The 20,383-nt window shown below is 45.0% G+C and overlaps 1 protein-coding gene across 1 annotated transcript in view; it reads left to right on the forward strand.

Annotated features, from left to right (window-relative positions):
- Nucleotides 1–20,383, forward strand: part of KCNH3 (potassium voltage-gated channel subfamily H member 3) — a 38,779-nt gene that overhangs the window by 17,283 nt on the left and 1,113 nt on the right. The window contains exons 8-14 of the mRNA XM_027844404.1: nucleotides 10,996–11,280; nucleotides 11,812–12,011; nucleotides 12,450–12,699; nucleotides 17,318–17,535; nucleotides 17,723–18,054; nucleotides 19,535–19,638; nucleotides 20,302–20,378. Coding sequence (XP_027700205.1) covers nucleotides 10,996–11,280; nucleotides 11,812–12,011; nucleotides 12,450–12,699; nucleotides 17,318–17,535; nucleotides 17,723–18,054; nucleotides 19,535–19,638; nucleotides 20,302–20,378 — 1,466 coding nt within the window. The remainder of the gene's footprint in view (nucleotides 1–10,995; nucleotides 11,281–11,811; nucleotides 12,012–12,449; nucleotides 12,700–17,317; nucleotides 17,536–17,722; nucleotides 18,055–19,534; nucleotides 19,639–20,301; nucleotides 20,379–20,383) is intronic.

Consider the following 20,383-nt stretch of genomic DNA (forward strand, 5'->3'; position numbering starts at 1 on the left):
AGCTATCTTGTGTTACAAATGTGGACTAGATAGTCACAGCCCTGTTGAATGCATTCAAGAGGCTATTCCATCATTAATACAGCAGAAGTCAAATATCACTGGATGAACATTGGGAAACTCTGATAGGATCATGGAGAAGGGTAACTCCAGATCTTGAAGAAGTTAAGATCATTACCCCCTATTACTGGAACTGTTCACCTAGACTTGTAGGATCTCAAGAGCAGGCCTTGGGGAACCCTTCCCCTCCCACTCCTCAACCCCCATTGCTGTATTCCCACAAGTTACTGGACACCTACTCTTAGCTGGATATTAAACACTTTCCCCTTTGCAATCTCCACTTCTGCCTAAGATAACCTAAAGCTACACTCTATTGTATGACTTTTGGGTCTACTACCCCCTTCCCAATAGTCATTAGTTAAAGGCCATCTGCCTTACCTTTGCTCCTTAAGGTCTACTGGATTTTACCATCTGCCTTCCTGCTTTGCCTCCAGACCCTGAGGACCACCTGGCCTTTCCATCTACCCTGAAGCTGAACCCTCCTATATATGTTGTCTCATTTAATTAGGATGTGAGCTTCTTGAGAACAGGGACTGTCATGTTTTTCTATTTGTATACGCACAGTGCTTGGGATATAGTAAATACTTACTAAATGCTTTTTTCCATTGCATTCAGAAAGTTTGCCTTTGGTGACTCTGCAGTGCTTGAGAAATGAAAGGATCATTTGAGGAAGAAATTCAGTGAAAGGACTGGAGTGCTCTTGCTGAATGAGTGGGATGTAAGGTGTGCCTGAGGGGCAACAACAGCTGGTCTTTTTAAGGGTGGTCTTGAAAGATAGCTTTTTCAGATAAGGAAACCCTCAAATACCATTTGAAAGAATTGTTGATCAATGGCTTCACCAGAGAGTCCTGGAGCCCATATGCCTTGCTAATAATGGTGGACCAGAAAAAGACTGGAAAGACCCAAACTTGTGTAGCAAACCAGATGCTGAACAAGAGAACTAAGGTGGACTAGTACACTGTGCCCCAAGTTCAAACTGTCTGCTGGGCAGCCAGTGGTTTTCAGTATTGTAATTATGCAGTGAATACTTCTAGATCTCTGTGGCAGAGGAAAACAGAAAACACAACTTTCTGGTTGGCCAAGAGTATTCCAGTTTGAGAATATGCCTCAAGGAATCTCAGGGGCACCAATCACATTTTAATAGTTTATGGAGAAGGTGGTAAAATACATGAACTATCTGGAAGTGCTGGTATACCTAGATGATGTCCTTGGCTTTGGAAAGACCTTGAAACCACATGAGAAAGTCTAAACAAAGTGTCAGATTAGCTAGAAGGTGGTCTGAAACGGTCCATTTGTTAATTGGGTCAGTTTTGCATAGTCTCTGTCATGTGTTTCATGGAATGAACAGTGTATAGCAGAGAACTCAAGAGTGCTCACCAGCTCACCAAGTCCAAAGAACCTCCATCAGTTAATGACTTCTCTAGGATACAATGGCTATTATCGAAAATTTGTGATGAATTATGCCATCATTGCTAAGCCATTCAGCAATCTACTTGTGGATTTATAAATCCACAATTGTAATCTACAATTATAATTGTAAAGAATCAAAAGCAGAAGGGCAAGAAAGGTAAATCTGGTGCGGCTTTTTCAACATTATTGGATTTGAAGATCATTGGGATAAGAAATATGAACAAGATTTTAAAGACCTGGTCAAATATTTCCCACCTATGCTAGTTTTGCCCATGAAGCCCTCTATCCTGAATACTCATGCTAGCCTGGTGGGCTAAGGAACAGTCTTGTACTTGAAAATGATGGTCACTAGAGATCTGTTGTGTTCAACAGTAGAAGACACTGACAGTGAAACTTGGTATCCCATACACGAACTGGAGTTCTTGACTTTGAGGTGTACCATCAGTGAGAAGTTCAGAGGCTGTGTATGGAGAACTAAACTTGAATTATGGACTTACCACAATCCACTGCCCTATATTTTGGCCTGTACTAAGTTGGAGTATTATCTGCCAGAGATGGGGAGCAGCACTAGCCAACCAGGGGTTCAATAAGCCCTCTTGGTCAGGGAAGATTAAAGTGGATAGAGATGCTCTGCTCATGTTAGCCCAAAGCTATGGTCATACCCCTGGAAGCGGTGAAGGCTGTTTGTGAAACCCAGAGAGCTGGCCTTCAACACCCATAGTACCCCCCTCTCCCAAGTCTCCAATGAAGAGAGGTGATTTTTCTCATTTCTTTTCAGGTCATTAATAATGAATGGACTACAAGCTCAATAGAGGTCAGGGTGAACTAACAATCAAAAGAACTAATGCAATTTGGGGCTCCATTAGGAGAGTACATCTTGCTGGAACAAGGAGGTGATAGTCCCACTGTTCTAGGCTTTTGTCAGACCATATGTAGAGTATTATTCAGTTCTGGGCATCACAATTGAAGAAGGATATTGATACGATCAAGAATGTCTAGAGAAGGGCTACAAGGATGGTGAAGGGCCCCGTGTTCATAATGTATTGGGATCAGTTAAGGGAACTGGGGGATGGACCTGGAGAAAAACAAACTGTGGGAGCAGGGAGGGCATGATAGCTGCATTCAGGTGATGGAAGGACTGTCATCTGGAGAAGGGACTAGACTTTTTCTACTTGGCCCAGAGGTCAGAAACAGGATCATCAAGTAGAATTTGCAAAGAGGCCGATTTATGCTTGACATCAGGAAAACCTTCCTAAAGGTGCTGTCTACAAGTGGAATGGCTTGACTTTAAAGTACTAGATTTACCCTCCCTAGAGGTCTCCAAGTCGGGGCAATGTTACATTGCAATATGCTAAAGAGGGGGTTTTTTTACATTTGGGTTGGTTTAGATAGCTGCTGAGATCCCTTCCAACTCAAAATTCTGTTTTTCTGTAATTACAGAGTGGTCGGGTTTGGGTTTCAATCAGTAAACATTTATTAAGCACCTACTATGTGCCAGGCACTGTGCTAAGCATTCTTTCTATTTATATGGTGGTTGTCATCATTGTGCAATGTTGTTTTCCTGGTCCTTCTTACTTTATTCTGCATCAGTTCATATGAGTCTTTCCATGTTTCTCTGAATTTTTCATATTCATAATTTCTTAGGGAATGGTAATATCCTATTCATGTTCTATAGCTTCTTTAGTCATTCCCTGTTCAACAGGCATCTCTTTTGTTTCCACCCAAAGTGCTGCTGTAAATATTCTGGTGTATATAGGCCCTTTCTTTCTTTCTCTGATGAGCAGAGGCTTCTTTCTGAAACTTATTTAAGGAGTAGATTATTTAGGATACTTTATGGAGAAGCTAGGCTCCGAATTTTTCACCTTTGTATCTAGCCCTACTTTATCTCTGGGGAAGTTTCAAGTGTCCCTGGGCTGAATCCCACCCCCCAACACCAGTGAAAGAATCTCAGTCACACAGCATGGGTCACCCCTATCAAATTTTCGGGTTCCTATTTACCGGAGCTCTTAAATTTTTCTGGAAACACATCAGAGTCTTTCGATTCTCTGGAACCTTTCTGAGAGTCCTCTCATCCAAGCAGGCCCTTGATCCATCAATCAATGAACATTTATTAAATGTTTACTGTGTCCCAGGCCCTGTCCTAAGCACTGGAGATATGAAAGAAGGCAAAAGAGTCTTTCTGCCCTGAAGGAGCTTGCAGTCTAATGGATGCCATACGCTTATGGGTTCTCTCATTTGACTAGATGACCATCACTGGTCAGAGCCTCCAGTTTCATTTGGGCTTGCCCCTTCAGCAGATACTATACAGCCACCATGACATTTCTGGGAGTATGGGATTGAGATCCCAGGCATAGAAGGGATGGGCCACATGCAAGAGCTAAGATCTATTCACAACCACCACCACAATAATAACTCATTCCTATAGCATTTCAAAATTTACAGAGGCTCCGGGAGATGTAGCGAGTGATTATTAGAACCAGGCTTCAAACCCAGGTCTCTTGACCCTGAGGTGCAATCCCACCTGAATCTCTCTTTAATGGTCATGTTTCTTTTCTAAACCAGTTAGGAATTTCCCTTTCTTTTTTCATTTACTCACCTGGAGGCAGGTTGTGATTTTTTTTTCAGAAGGGAATTACTAACGTTCAGCTTAATTCCATTCATAGCAGACATTAGACCTCTGCTGTCTGGAGTCACTGTGCTGGTGTGGGTGATTCCAAGATAAATGGGGTACAGACTTTCCTGTCAGAGAGCTTAGAGATGAATGGAAGGGAGGGGAATGGAATGATGTGCCAGGCACTATTCTCAGTGCTTTTTATGAATATCTCATTTTATCCTCACAACCACCCTGGGAGGTAGGTGCCATTATGATCCCCATTTTACAGTTGAGAAAACTGAGGCAGAAAGAGGTTAAGTAACTTGCACAAGGTCACACAGCTAGGAAGTGTTGGAGGCTAAATTTGAAGTCAGGTCTTCCTTGACCACAGGCCCAGTGATTTATCCACTGAAACACCTAGCTGCCTCCAGCTAAATTGCAGATGCCCAAGGGAGCACAGAGAGAGAGGCAGGGACAACGGAAGGGTAGCAGCGAATGGGCTCTGGGACTAGGACTGAAACTTCCAAACTTGGGCAGCCTACTGATCATGTGACACTGGGGTTTGACACCCCCAAAGCAGGACTGGGAGTGGTCAGGGAAGGGCTTTTGCAGGGATTCTTGGAGGTGATGGTCTTTGTGCCTTTGCGGGAAACTGAGAAAGATGACACTTGACAAACCAGAGATCTTTTCTATACTACAACATTAATGGAACTACCAGGTTACAAAGCACGGGAATTCTACCATAAATTTTTTAATTTGGCTCAAAAATATCACACAAGATTCTCAGATTCCCATCAGACTAACTTCTAGCCTGGTTCTCCAGTAGCTCACTATCTTGCCTCTTGAGAAAGCCCCACGTCAGCCTTCTGCTGCCTAAGTTGACCTCTCAACCCAACCCTCAGGTTCCCCTTCCAATGAAAGCTGTCCCTGCTCGGGACCCTTAAGCACCAGATTCCAGTGCTTCTAGTCCTGACCATGAGCAAGGCTCCTTCCAGATAGACTGCCTTAGGACTACACACACACACACACACACACACACACATTTCCCATGCCAGGGATAATCATGGACTGATAGACTATTAGAGCTTAAAGTAGCCTTGAAAATTATCTAGTCCTAGAACGTTTCTTCTACCAACTTCTTTCCACTGAGTAAACCCTTAAGAGAACATGATATTCTTCCTTCCCATCTCCAACACCTTGGGTTTATGGTGAAGATGTTCCTCAGAGAGGGAGACGCTATTGATGGACATGCTGTCCTTGACCCCTTTGTCAGTCAGCTGATACTGCCCAGATGACTTCCTGCCAATTCTCAGGCATCTAGGTCTTAGACAGATCTAGAACCCATCTTTTCCTCCCTCATCTGAAGTTAGAGAAACTTTAGGTAGTGAGCTACCCAACTACCCCTCTCCTTCAAGGATATTGGTTGCCCTTGTCCTCCCCCTCCCACAATTGTCTGGATAACTCCCCATTGAGAGCTGAGTAATCTCAAGAAGTGAAACATTTTAATAGGCGTGCTTCCTCCTAGTTGGAGGGGATGTCATCTAATCCAATTCCTGCCTGCACAGACTCCCCCCCTCCCCAACATCCTCAGTGAATAATCATATGGCCTCCACCTGAATGCTTCCAGTGACAGGGAAATCACTGTTCCCCGAGGCAGTTCTCTCCATTTGGGGCAGCTCCAATTGTTGTGAAGTTTTTCTTTTATGTTGGGTTGAAATGTTCCTCTCTTCTGGTCCTTGAATTTTGCTGGGCTCAAGCAGAATAAATCTAATCTCTCTTCTACATGACCACCCTTCAAACATCAAGATCATTTAGTTGAATCCCCTCATTTAACGAATGAAGAAACTGAGGCTTATAGAGATTAAGGAGTTTGGCAAAATTCACTCATGTAGCAAGAGGGCAGAGGTTGGATTTGAACTCGGTCCTTTAAATCTGAAGACATCTACATCACACTTCTGCCCAAACCTTCTCAAAAATAATCATTCCCAGTTCTTTTGAGCAATCTTCATATGCACAAGACCCTGAGCTCCCTCACTATCCTGTTCACCCTCCTCTGGACATATTCCACATTATCAATGTCCCCTCTACAGGTATTCTCAGTATAATTCTTCCCAAGGTGCCTTAATTTTTCTCTCAGAACACAATACTCTGAAAATAAAAAATTAAATTAAGTTAAATTAAAAATAATTTATCGTAGGGTTAGAAAGCATAGATTAGAAGGGACCTTAGAAATCGACTTGTCCTACCTCCTGATTTTACAGAAAAGGAAACTGAAATTCAAGGTCACACATGAGCCTTTGTAGTAGGCAGAACTGGAGATTTGATGCTGGGTGTTTTGACCCCATATCCAGTGCTCTTTTCAACATACAGGTCATAGGGAGCTTGTGTGGTCATCAGAGCAAAATGGGTCTTGTATATGTGTGGGGTCATAGGGAGGACATGGAGGACATCATAGGGATTGCATGTGGAATCATGGGAAATGTGTGGGGAGGGTGTCAAAAAGCTTGTGGAGGGGGCAGGGTGGTGTCAGTGTGAATATGGGGTTACAAGGAACAAGGGAGAAGTCAGCAGGACTATGTACATTGTAAGGGCTACATAGAACATGTGGGTCATTGGAGATGTGTGGGCATTAAAAAGAATCCATGCACAGGAACCAGGGAGAACATGGAGAAGGAGTCATAGGGCATGGGGGAAGGGCAGATGGAGGGGGATCTGGGGGAGTTGCCCTGGATAAAAGCCTGGCACCCCATCCCCACCCCCTTGACCATGCCCCTCATGGCAGTCATCATCAACCCTGAAGTCCATCTTATCTGATCCAACCCCTGGACAACAAAGATTTCAGGAGAAGTCCCAAAACAGGTGCCCTTGTCAGGCCCTCTGAAAATCCGTGCTGCCTAACCTTAACACCACTCTAGCCATTCCCTTATTCATCATGTGCTGCCTCCCTTCTGAATTCCCCACAGCAGCTGTTCCAAGTCGTGTATGATTTCTTTCAGCTTTCCTCCCTTCCTCCTCCCACCCCTCCAAACACACTTTCAGCAGATGATCTCCCTTCCAGCTTAAGATTCCCTGAACTTCCCTCCTTTCTACCTCTGACCCATCTCTCCTTAGAAGAAGAAATAGTGCTCTCTCTCTCCCTCCCTCCCTTCGCCTCTCTCTCTCTCTCTCTCTCTCTCTCTCTCTCTCTCTCTCTCCCCCCAGCTAACTTCAACTGTGCCCTTGATTTCAACTCCTTGCCTTCTATTCTCTCTTCTTCTTTCACTTCCCTCCCTCCTATTTATTCCAGGACCTAGACAGTCATCATCCCCATCATCTCTTGGCTTGGCTTGAAGCAGCTAGGTGTCACAGTGGATAAAACACTGGAGTCAGAAAGGCTAAAGTTCAAATCCAGCCTCAGATACTTACTATGTCTGTGAGCCTAGGCAAATCACCTAACATCCATTTCCCTCAGTTTTCTCAGCTGCAAAATGGGGATAATAATAACACCTACCTTGCATGGTTACTGTGAGGATCAAATGAGATAATATTTGTAAGGCATTTAGCATAGTACCCGGCACATAGTAGGTGCTATGTAAATGCCTATTTCCCTCTCTCCCTGTGTGATCCTGGGCAAATCACTTAACCCCTGTTTGCCTCAGTTTCTTCACCTGTAAAATGGGGATAATAATAGCACCTACCTCCTAGGGTTGTTGTGATGTTTGCAAAATGCTTAGCACAGTGACTGGCACATAGTAGGTGTTTAATAAAGACTTGTTTCCTTCCTGTTTCATCCTCATGCTTTTACCCTCTCCTTCTACTGAACTCATAAACATGCTCAGGTGTCTCTGTCCTGAAAATAACTCCTTCATCCTGTTAACCTTTCCGCTTTTAGCCTCTCTCTCCTTCATTTCACAACAATGGTTCTCAAAAGAGTGGTCCGTGCTTGCTGTCTTCATTTTTCCACCTCCCTCCACTCCTTAACTCCTTGCAATCTGGATTCCACCCCTCCGCTCCCAGAACCCCCACCTCTCACTAGAACTGTTCCCTCCGTGAAATCAAATGCTCAGTCCTCACCCTCTCCAGCTTATGAAGCACTTGACACTGTTAGCCACCCACTCCGTGAAAGCCTTGGCTTCTGTCATGCTGCAGGTCTCGCTTTCCTCCTCTCCTTCTAACCACTCTTTGCCTCAGTGGACCTTCCTTCTCCTTTCACCTCCTCGATGTGCGTGTTCCCCTTCTGTCCTAAATCCCTTTTCTCATCCCACGCATTCTCCTTCCTTGCATATTCTCATCTATTCCTATGGCATCAGTGATTGCTTTCATGCTAGAATTTCACCTCCTAGGATTACTGAAATCTCTATCTCTGATTCTAAATTCAAACAGTCAGTTCCCTCCTGTCTGGCCCCAACCTATCTTTTCAGCCATATCTTCCTCTACTCCACACTTCCTTAGACCTTTTTGATCAATAGAGGACCACTCCGTAGGTATGGGATCTCCCTCTGCTTGAAGCAGACTATAACCCTTTTATGACTTCTAGTCTCCCTTCAGCTCAGAGAGGTTAAGTGACTTATCCCACAGTTAGGGTCACACAGCTAGAGGTGAACCCTGGTCTTCCTGATTCCAAGCCAAGCTCTGCATCCCGGACAAACTGAACTATTTACTACTTCTTTAAAATCCCTTGGGGCGCTCTCTTTGTTGGTGCAATCCCTTTCACTTGGAATATCCTCCTGTACTCCATCTGCCTGTTGTATCAAGATCAAGCTCAGGACCTCCTTCACAGTCTTGTAAGCCTATTCTGACCCTATCATCTAATTTTTTAAAATAGCTAACATTTATATAAAATTTTAAAATAGCTAACATTCATATATTTTTAATTTAATAGCTAACATTTAGATAACACTTACGATGTGCCAGGCACTGTGCTAAGCACTTTACAATTATTATCTCATTTGATCCGCAAAACAACTCTGGGAGGTAGGTGCTATCATTATCCCCATTTTACAGATGAGGAAACTGAGGCAAACAGAGGTTAAGTAATTTGCCTAGCTGGAGACGACACCTTCCTTTTCTAACCTTTCATACTCAGTCGGTACCATCAGTTGACAACTTATCCCATTATTGTCTTAGAGTTGTTTGTATATATGTCTCATCTTCCCTTCTAGTCTGTAGATTCCATGAAGGTAAATGTTCATTTTTTTTATGTTCTTCATTGCCTGGCACTGTACATTGTATATAGTAGGCACATAATAAATGCTTTGGAATGAATGGATGGAGGATGGATGAATAAAAAAGTGAATGATTGCTTGAAGGCCAATGAGCCATAAGTAGTCAAGGGTCATAGGAAGTATAAAGGAATCTTCAAGAATGTGTATGGGAGGGACAGTGAACAGAGCACACTTGACACTTACTAGCTGTGTGACCCTGGGCAAGTCACTTAACCCCAACTGCCTAAAAAAAAAAAAAGTATGGGAGGAGGAAGGGTGTCATACAAAATGGTGGAATTGTGGGTAGTATGTCTTCTGCTGCTCTGTGCCGTGGTTTCTGAGGCACTGGAGTGACCTCTTCAATCCTCGGTGTGCCATTAATCCTACTGGTGCCTATGATACTATTTTCTCTTCTCTAGAGCACCTGGAAGGGAAACCCAAGCTTCTATGGCATTCTCCTAAAACTTAGGAGGCGGGAGACATTGCTAAGAGTTTTTCAAGGATCCCTGCATCTCCCAGGTTAGAGTTCAGGATAGATCCCTCAGGAAGCGATGGGCTGGAGGGTCCTCAAGGCCCACACTTCTCTAATCTCAGGCTAATGCCAGAGCCTCAATGAGGACAGTTGGTACCAGGTGCATGGTATAATGAGGCTGGAAATTCGCCAGCCAACTGCATGCATGCACCTGTTGGGATGAGCACACCTACTCTTTGGGAGGACAAAGCTTTCTGGAGGAGACACGCCAAGCAGATGGATCAGCTGTTCCCAGCAGAGAGGACAGATAAGGCCCTTCTTGGCCTGAGTGGGCAGAAGCAAAACAGATCAGATCAGTGGTCAGTAGTTTATTCTGTCTTAGTTTCCTCTCTTTATACTTCCAGTAATCTTCTTTTCCCCTGTGTGTTAGCCCCTCCTGCCAAACAAACCTATAGGAGAATTATTTCTGGCGCTGTGAATAAGCTGTATTTTACCATCCACAGTGCTTGCCCCAGCTGTCTTTGATGCCAGAAGTTATCAGAGCTGGGCAAGGACATTGCAGCTAACACCAGTGGATGAAGCCTCGACCTAATGTCCATGTCTCTGAGTGGTTTAGTGTGCTAGATGGAATCTGTGGATGATGCTTTCCTAATATGGATTGAAAACTAGCATATTGTGGGAATGGGAAGGAAGGAAGGAAAGAAGGGAGGCAGGAAAGAAGAGGGGGAGGAAGAGAGGAAGGAGCATTTATTAAGATACCTACTATGTGACAGGTACTCTGCTAAGTGTTTTACAAATATCTCATTGGGGGGAAGGGTTGAATGTAGGGAAAGAGGAGATGGAAGGAAGATGGGGGAGAGGAGCAGGTGAAGATCCATTGGGAAAGTTGAATAATAATAATAATAATAATAATAATAATAACTTTGCTATACGTTTTACAAGGTATTTTGCTCAGAATTTGTGTGAGGTAGGTACTGCAAATATTATTACTGCCATTTATCAAACAAGAAACTGAGGCTCAGAGAGTTTAAATGACTGGCCCAAGGTCACACAGCTAATTCATGTCAAAACCTGATTTGAAACTCAGGTCTTTTGATATCCATCCTAACTGTGCTGTGTATGCCCTTGGGTCAGCAGGGCAGAACATACAAACATACACACCTGTCCATGTTTGGACCTGGTGAAAAAGACTGACCTAGACCCCCCAGCCCACGGATGGGCCATGACTTTCCTTCTGTTTATGACCTCCACTCTGATCTCCTGCTCCACTCCTCACCTAGGTTGGCTGCAGGAGTTGGCCAGACGACTAGAGACGCCCTACTACCTGGTGGGGCGAGGCAGAACTGTGGGGAACAGCTCTGGCCCAGGTGACAACTGCAGCAGCAGTGGCAGCGTTGAAGCCAATGGGACAGGGCTGGCCTTGCTGGGGGGCCCGTCCCTGCGTAGCGCCTACATTACCTCCCTCTACTTCGCCCTGAGCAGCCTTACCAGCGTCGGCTTTGGCAACGTGTCAGCCAACACAGACACAGAGAAGATTTTTTCCATCTGCACCATGTTGATTGGGGGTGAGACCCCCTAGGTTCCCCTATTTGGGCCCCTCTGTCTTTGCCTTATTGGCCTTCCTACCACACATTTCCGACCCCTGACCTCATCCACCTCAGGTCCCCGTCTCAGGCTTTTCAGCCTTTTTCAACACCGTTCCCTTCCAAGTTTTATGCCCTCCACTACTTGTTAAACTTTTGCTTCCTCTGGACACCCCGCTTCAGATTCCCCCCCTTTGATTCTCTGCCCAAGACACCTTGCCCTCCCTTTTGTCTTAGGATTCCAGGCTCAGGGCCTCCTGATGATGTGAGAGACAGGGGGAAGGCAGCTGAATCCCGGCAGATTGAGGATCAGGGCCCCAAGAGTTCTAAAGCCCACAGGGCACCTGCATGCTAGCAGGTGGGCCCTAGGCCCGGAAGAGCATAGGGGGGTTCCCATCAGAGAGGGCTGGATACTCATTTCAGGAGGAAATAAGGCATAGAGAGATGTTCCTGAGAGGTCCTGGGGCCCAGGCCTGGTGGTGCCCCCCAAGCTGTGATGCCCCTCTCCTTCAGCGCTGATGCATGCAGTGGTGTTTGGGAATGTGACGGCCATCATCCAGCGAATGTACGCCCGCCGCTTCCTCTACCACAGCCGTACTCGTGACCTTCGGGACTACATCCGAATCCACCGCATCCCTAAGCCCCTCAAACAGCGTATGCTTGAGTACTTCCAAACTACTTGGGCTGTCAATAATGGCATTGATACTACAGAGGTGAGTGGGGACCCCATCAAACATAGAGATTGATGCTGCCAAGGGAGGGGGCCACTAGAGCCAGGGGTGGAATGGGCCTGGGGCCAAGGCAGCTTTTCTTGACTTACCAGTCTTGGCACAATAGGGTATTTGTGGCATGATAGAAAGATCTCAGTGGCTGGAACCCAGGTCTGGGTTCTAATCTTGGCTCTGTCAATTCCCTGTGGCATTTTGGGCTAGTTGCTGAACCTCTCTGGGTCTCATTTTTCATTCTCTTTAAAATGGAGGGAATGAGTTGAGCTAGGGAATTTCTAAGACCCCTTCTGGCTCTGGCATTGTGTAACTCTAGCTGATATTGGGGGAGGTGGGCCACGAGACTCAGCGCAAGGAGGGTAGGGGATGAGGGTCTTTAGGGCAGGGCTGGATCCTGCCCTGCAGCTTTCCCTCATCCTTCTTCAGCTGCTGCAGAGCCTTCCAGATGAACTCCGGGCTGACATTGCGATGCACCTACATAAGGAAGTCCTGCAATTGCCCCTATTTGAGGCAGCAAGCCGAGGTTGCCTGCGGGCACTGTCCCTGGCCCTGCGTCCAGCCTTCTGCACGCCTGGCGAGTACCTCATCCACCAGGGCGATGCCCTGCAGGCTCTCTACTTCGTCTGCTCTGGCTCCATGGAGGTGCTCAAGGGTGGCACTGTGCTCGCCATCCTAGGTCTGTGAAGTGGGTGGTGAGGGAGGGAGGGAGAAATGGGCCCGGGAAGCAATGTAGAATCAAAGTAACTCTGTTTTGTAGAAAAAAGTTCCTAGTAAATCTAAGGAGAAAATAACACAGAAATGCATCGGGAATGATACTTAAGGCCTCAGATGTCCCTATGCTAATATTCAGGTGTGGGTAAAAAAAAAAAAGGTGAAATTGAGATTTTAATGCAAAGGAGATAAATACAATTTCAAAAGCTCCATAGGATGGGACTCATAACCGAAACAATAGTAGGATGTGCCTTGTTTGAAAGAAACAAATCTAATAGAAGGGAGGGGAGCAATGCTATATGTCGAGAAAATATCTTTCAGAAATCTTTGAACCTCAGGACATCCTATAGAGCACTTGAGCATATAGATGAGGATAAAAGGAGAGACAGGAGTGCAATCATTATAGAAATATACTTCTTGGGCAGGTGGAGGCCATGGATGATATTTTCCTGAAACAGATCACAAATTAGTACAGAGGCAAAACATACCTGTAATGGGGGACTTTAGGCATCTAGACATCAGTTGGAAATCTCATTCTGCTAAATCCAGAACATCTGATAAGTTCTTCACTTGCCTTGCCTACAATTTCCTTCTCTCAGAAGGAAGGGGAAACAATGAGAGACATTGCTACCTCAGATCTAATTCTGATAAACAAGCAAGGTCTGTGGATCAACCTAGACACTTAGGAGAAAATGACTGTTGCAGGGGGGGAAAAGCCAAAACAGGTGGATCCAATGAACTCTAAAAAGGAGGGGTGGGGACTCTCAGAAAGCAGTTTCTAACAGTACAATGGCAAAGAATCCCAATGAAGAAGAAAAACAAGAGACATCTAAGGAAAGAAGAAAATAAGCATTTATTAAACAAATACTATGTGCCCGGCACTGTTGCTAAGTACTTTGCAAATATTATCTCTTTTGATCACCACAAACAACCCTGGGAGATAGGTACTACCATTATCTCCGTTTTACATTGGAGGAAACCAGAGGCAAAAAGAGGTTAAATGATTTGTCCAGGGTCACACAGAATTAAGTGTGTGAGGCCACACTTGAACTAAGGTCTTCCTAACTCTTGGTCCCTGCACTCTATCCAATGCACCATGTAGCTGCCTCAAGAAATCATAAGTTTGTGGGGAGTTCTCTCAAGGCCCAAACTAAAAATGGACGTGGGCAGAAGACGGAAAAAGAGGGACGTGTGACCAAAAATGAGTACCAAAGAATGGTGCAGACATATAAGAATGTCAGGAAGACTAAAGCCCAGAATGAACAGAGATTTATAACAAAGACATGCTAATGCTGAGAGGAACTTTTAAGAAGCTAAAGTCAGCACAAGAATGAGGAAGAGATAGGCCTATCACATGGGGAAGAGAGCATGCTTGTTATCACAGCAGAGAGAAAACGGAACAATCCAGTTGCTTCTTCACTCCTGTGTTTTTTTGGTTTGTCTTTTTTTTTATGGTGAGGCAATCAGGGTTCAGTGACTTGCCCAGGGTCACACAGGTAGTAAGTGTCAAGTGTCTGAGGCCAGAGTTGAACCCAAGTCCTCCTGATTCCAAGGCCAAAGCTCTTATCCACTGCACCACCTAGCTGCCCCATTCACTCCCTTCTTCCATTAGGATGAGTTTCATTCACACGAGGAAGGTGGTAGAAGCAATATGGTTAAGAGGAAATTGGAAGTCCTGTAGAGGTCAGAGATAATAAGAGAGAATCTAGCCACTTAAATTGATTCAAGACCAGATTACATCCCTGGGCACTGAAAGAACTCACAGTAAGGATTGTGAACCCATCACCAGGAAACCTTGAGAGTGACTGAGAATTATTGAGAACATGAGATAGAAAGATGTCCCAATATTTTTTCAAGTGAACAGAGTGGATTCTGCAAACTACAGACTAAATGAGTTTTATGTTGATCCCTGACAAAATTCTATGCAATTAAAAAAATTAAAAACCACCGTTAGGCCTGTGGGCTAAGGTACTGTGCCTTCTTCCTATACAGTAAGGGACCTTTTTTTTTTTTAATCTCTGGACCCATGCATATACAGACAGGGTTTGGTTCTAGGGAACCTGATCACCTAAACAAGGGTTTTTATCTTGTACTTTTTGGTTCTTTATACCCCTGTTCCCCAGAGCTCTGGGGGAAAGTGATTAAAGCTTAGATTTGGCTCATATGTAGGGTCTCCTCAAAGTGTGTTGGTGGGGAGGAGTGTAGAAAGATAGACAGTGTACTACAATGCAGATCAGATATGGGACAGCTATTTATTTTCTCTACATGAAAGAAATATTTGACAGAAACAAGGCCCACAAATGTATATTGACTGAAAAACCTAACTAAGCAGCAACAATAACATAGTTGTAGTTTTCCTACACCCCGAAAGTTGGGACTTGAACATCATTCAGAATATGAAACAGCTTTTGGAACTGTTGAATAGGCATTTTGTGTTTTACCTTGGCTCTGCATTGTCTAAACAATTCCCTTCAGGTCCACATCTTCTGGCAAGCCAGACCAGAGCCTATACTCATCCTCCCGTCTGTGGATATCTTCTCCAGAAAGCAGTGGAATGGCATGTAGAGAAGGCAGGACCCAGGATATTCTGACCTCTCAATTCTCAAAAGACTGTCTCCCAGACTACACATACCCATCTCAGGATTACTGTTTGGTCACCTATGAGTAGGCAAAGAAACACAAGGCAGAAGAGGCAGGCAGAGGCCCACGCTCAAGCCTACCTAGCAGAGGACCCTTCTCTAGCTACCATATTGGCGGCCACGGTAAAGAAGGCCACCCTCATGAGAAGTCCCAGAGTTAGGCGATGGTACCCAGAGACTTGAAGGAAGAGACAAGGCTGAGTCATCCCATTTTTAAGGTCCACTAAATTATTCACTTCTCTTAACTTAGTGACCAATCCTTTCTGATTCAACTTTAATGCTACATCCTCCTCCCCCATTTCCCTAGCCAGCTGTCACAGAATAAGGGACCCAGGTATGCTCCATCATCCCAAAACAACAAATCCTTCAGAGGTGAGTGAACAAGTGGACGTGTCAGCACAAACTCCATGGGGTGGCCCCTGCAGAACGATCCTCACCCATGTTCCATAGGGTCCATCCCTTACTATGTCTAGAATGAATTATTGATCACTAAAAATTGATCACTAGGACCCTGCATGGACTCACTCAGAATAAGTCATAACAAGTAATTTTTCTTTTTGAATTGGGTTATTATTATATCTGGATTTCACCTAGGCATTTGACCAAGTTTCTCATATCTTTATGAACAAGATGAAGAAATCTGGGCTAAATAATAGTAAAGTTAGGTGGTCATATAGCAACCAATTATACCCAACCAATGGAGGGGGTCTGTCCTAGAGTAGGTCTGTTCGTTTTAATCAACAATCTAGATGAATATGTATATAGAGTATGGATATGTGTGTGTGTGTATATACATATACATATATATCACACACACACACGCACACACACATATATATATAATTTGTGGTTGACACAAAACTGGGAAGGATAGTTCATGTCTTAGATTAAAATAACAGGACTGCAAAATATCTCAGTAGACAGGACCATTGTCCCCCCAAAAAGGTGAAACTTCATATAGACAAATGTAAAGTCTGGCACGTGGGTTTTTTAAAAAATTAGTATAAGATCATAGAGACTTTGCTTGATAGTTCTTCCTATGAAAAAGAAGGTAGATCACTGAACATGAAATCAGGAAGGTCTGAGTTCAAATCCAGACTCAGACATTTAGCTGTGTGGCTCTGGGCAAGTCACTTAACCTCTGCCTAACCCAGTTTCCGAAAATTAAATAGCATTTGTAAAGCATTTTGCAAACCTTAAAGTGCTATATAAATGCTAGCTATTTATCATCATCATCATCATCATCATCATCATCATCATTATTATTATTATTGACAAGTGGAAGTTTTAGGTGATCACAAGCTCAATATAACCATGATGTGAGCAGTGGATAGAAATTACAAGTAGGCAGATTTCAATTTACCATAAGAACTTTCTCATCATTAGAATTGTGCAATAATGGACTGTGCTCACTACTTATGGGGTAGTGAGTTTTCCATCACTGGAAGTTTCAAACATAAGCTGGAAGACATCCAATGATGCTGAAGTGAAGATTTATCCATTGGGAAGGAGGTGGAACTCTCACTTGAGATTCCTTCCAGTTCCAAGATTCTATGAGTCTGTGTATGTTTCTATGCTCTGCTCACCACCCTAGGTATGTTGGGTCAATGAGGAGAGAGGAAAATGAAGGTGATGAAAAGGATATTAGGAGATGGAGATGCTAAAGGTCTAGAGAGGCAGTGGGGGCCACACTGGAGTAAAGACTGTGGCTCCATGTCTCATCCTCCCCTTCTTTTTATCCCAGCTCTGTCTCCTCACCTCTGTAGAATATCTAGGCAAAAACAAGCAAACAAAAAACCTCCACAAAACCCTCCCTTAGCCCAAGGGTAGTGCGCCATTATTCCTAGGAGGGATGCCCTCCACCCTTCATCTTCCCTTCTCATGCTTCCAGGCTGTTAAGGAAGGGGCCAAATTGTGTTCTGCTCATGGGGATCTTCCTTCTAGGGAAGGGTGATCTGATTGGCTGCGAGCTACCCCAACGAGAACAGGTGGTAAAGGCCAACGCTGATGTGAAGGGCCTGACCTACTGTGCGCTGCAGTGCCTCCAGCTGGCTGGACTCCATGAAAGCCTGGCCCTCTACCCCGAGTTTGCCCCACGATTCAGCCGTGGCCTCCGTGGGGAGCTCAGCTACAACCTAGGGGCTGGTGCAGGCCATAATGAGGTAAAAGGCCTGTGCAGGGGGTAGGTCCTAGGGAAGGACTGGAAACAAAGGTGGAAGGACCATGGACCTGAAGGGTGGTGGGTCTGCAAAGGGAAGCCTTCAGAAGGGTTATAAGATGGCTACCAAAGGTAAGGGAGTGCCACTTGACATCATCACCTATCTTCCCACTTGTCTATGGGGTCTATAGGCTGACACGAGCTCACTGAGTGGGGACAATACCTTGATGTCTACGCTGGAGGAGAAAGAGACAGATGGGGAGCCAGGGCCTACAGCTTCACCCACCCCAGCTGATGAGCCTTCTAGCCCCTTGCTGTCTCCAGGCTGTGCCTCTGCCTCTTCGGCTGCCAAGCTGCTATCCCCTCGCCGGGCGGCCCCACCGTCCCGCCTGGGTGCCCGAGGACGGCTGAGCCAGGCAGGGGGGGCACAAGCTGAGGTCGCACGTGCTTCACGCTCACTGGGCTTGGAGGGACTGAGGCTGCCTTCCATGTCCTGGAATGCCCCCCCTGACCTAAGCCCCAGGTGAGTGGGGCCATAATATGTGGTCCTGGGGGCCCCTTGGGGAAATAACCAAAAACATTGGATGGACAAGGGGCATGACTCCAGGTGACTCCTACCCACTTAAGACAAGATAGGATGTCCCCATACACAAGTCTTCTCTAGCCAGGCAACATAGTATGGTGGAAAGTGTTTTGAATTTGGAATCAGAGGCCCATCTCTGTTACTACCTGTGGAAAATTTTTTAAATTCTGTATTTTATGTTTTAACCAAAATCTGTCAAAGACAATTTATTAACATATAAATTCATTTAAATAATCAGAATAACCTCTCTCCCCAAGCAACTTCCACTTTATATTTGACAGTCATGGTAAACAATGGAAAACCAAAGTACCTCATTTGAGTTGTTTTTGCTTTACTGAATAGAACAATCATAATTTTAATGATGTCTTATATGCCCTTGGGGAAGAGCTGACTTCCAGGAAAACTCATGTTCCTTCTTTGACTCAGGTCAAGGTGTAAACAAAAGGGTGACTTGTCTTAATTTGGTCTGCTTCCTATGGTTAACAGAGGTACATTCTCTCTATCTACTCACTGGTTCTGATCTTTCTGAGGAAATACACATTATTGAATGATAACAAATGATATGTTTGTAAAGTACTCAGCACAGTCCCTGGCACATAGGTGCTTAATAAATTCTTCCCTTCCTTCCTTCCTTCCTTCCCCATATGGATCCTGATTCTAGACAGTCAAAAAGGTTAAGAATCAGACCAAAGACAATGTTGCAGCATTCATTCTTAATTTTTTATAATACAACCAAGACCTTTGTGCTATGTGCTTTCACATTCTTATGTGACTGATCAAGTGCCCTAAAATCTATGGGCTGACCAGCTCTTGATCCTATGGAAACAAGGGAGGTTTTACTAAGAAAGAAGGGACTGTGAGGTAATAGAGATCTTGGACCAGAGGAAGGGGCTACTCAGGATAGGGTAGACCTCTCTTAGAGATCAGGGTCAGGAAAATATGGAGAGGCCATAGATGGACAGGAATCTGTGTTAGTAGGTAGTTTAGGGGTGAAAAATTAGACAGATGTACAGAGCCAGACTTCAGAGTTTTTTGGTGGGGTGGGATGTGGAGATCTGGATAGAGGTGAGAGAAAGGGCTCATGAACATCCTTCTCTTAATCCTATTTTGGGGATTAAATGGATTTCTTCCCCTGGAATACCTTTCCTATCCTCCCTTCCATGAAACCTCCAGCCCTCTTTGATCTATTCTGAACTGCCATAGCATCTGTCAGTACCACACAATCCATCCTGTTTTATATTATTCTTTTATTGTTTTGAGTAGACTAGTCCTGTCTTCCCAATGAGATTGTCAGTTTCCAGTGGGCAAAGAATATCTTTTCCAACATCTTGTGTACCCCACAGCTCATACCTATCACAGGTACTGAGCACACAGGTAAGGAACAGAAATGTATTAATTGTTCTGAAAACTGGGCCCACAGGGTCGTGGATGGCATTGAGGATGGCTGTGGATCCGATCAGCCAAAATTCACCTTTCGTGTGGGACAGCCTGGTCCAGAGTGCAGGAGTCCCTCCCCAGGTCCAGGTATGGGGATGAGCGGGAAATGGGATCGTGGGCGAGGGGTCTCTCCTCTATCCCTAAAGCCATAAGCCAGCCCAAATACTGGCAGGGAAGTGACACCTGTACGCATAGACTGTCTTCCCCTACTTAGCTCTGCTGTGGGGTCACCACCTAAAGGCAGACCGAGGGAAAGAACCAGGTTTAGTCAGAAGGAGGACATGGCACCAGGAGGGAGGTGGTCAGACTGACAGGCTCCTAAACAGGTCACAGAACCAGAGATCTGGAGCTGGAAAGGACCTTACAGAATGGTAGGTAGTTCTTTTGCCAACTGGGGCGGGGAAGGGGTGTCAGAGAGATGGAAGAATCTCGTGATAGTGAAGAACACTGGGAAAAAATAGGAATCTGTTTCCTGGAAAACTTAAAACAATGGGAAGATTTTTTGTTGTCCATGCTGTCAGTTGAGGTTCTGCTTGAAAATAAGAGATAAGATTACTAGGTGTGTGGTAGTTGATGTTGCCGCATCTGAGGCAGGGGGCTGGATTTGTGCTTCCCTGCCAGGATGGTTCCTGCCTTTATTATAAAGGCAGATCTGTCCACCTGTGCTCCAGGGCAGACCAGGGCCCAGGTCCAGGCCTTCCTTCTTGCCCTACCCAGCCCTACTTCTCCCCTCAACCTCCCCCCCAGCAGAGAGTGGACTGCTCACCATCCCCCTCGGGCCCAGTGAGGCTAGAAGCACAGATACGTTGGACAAGCTGCAACAAGCGGTGGG

Source organism: Vombatus ursinus, unplaced genomic scaffold (genome assembly GCF_900497805.2).
Source record: "Vombatus ursinus unplaced genomic scaffold, bare-nosed wombat genome assembly UNPS02014941.1, whole genome shotgun sequence".
NCBI classification, from domain to species: domain Eukaryota; kingdom Metazoa; phylum Chordata; class Mammalia; order Diprotodontia; family Vombatidae; genus Vombatus; species Vombatus ursinus.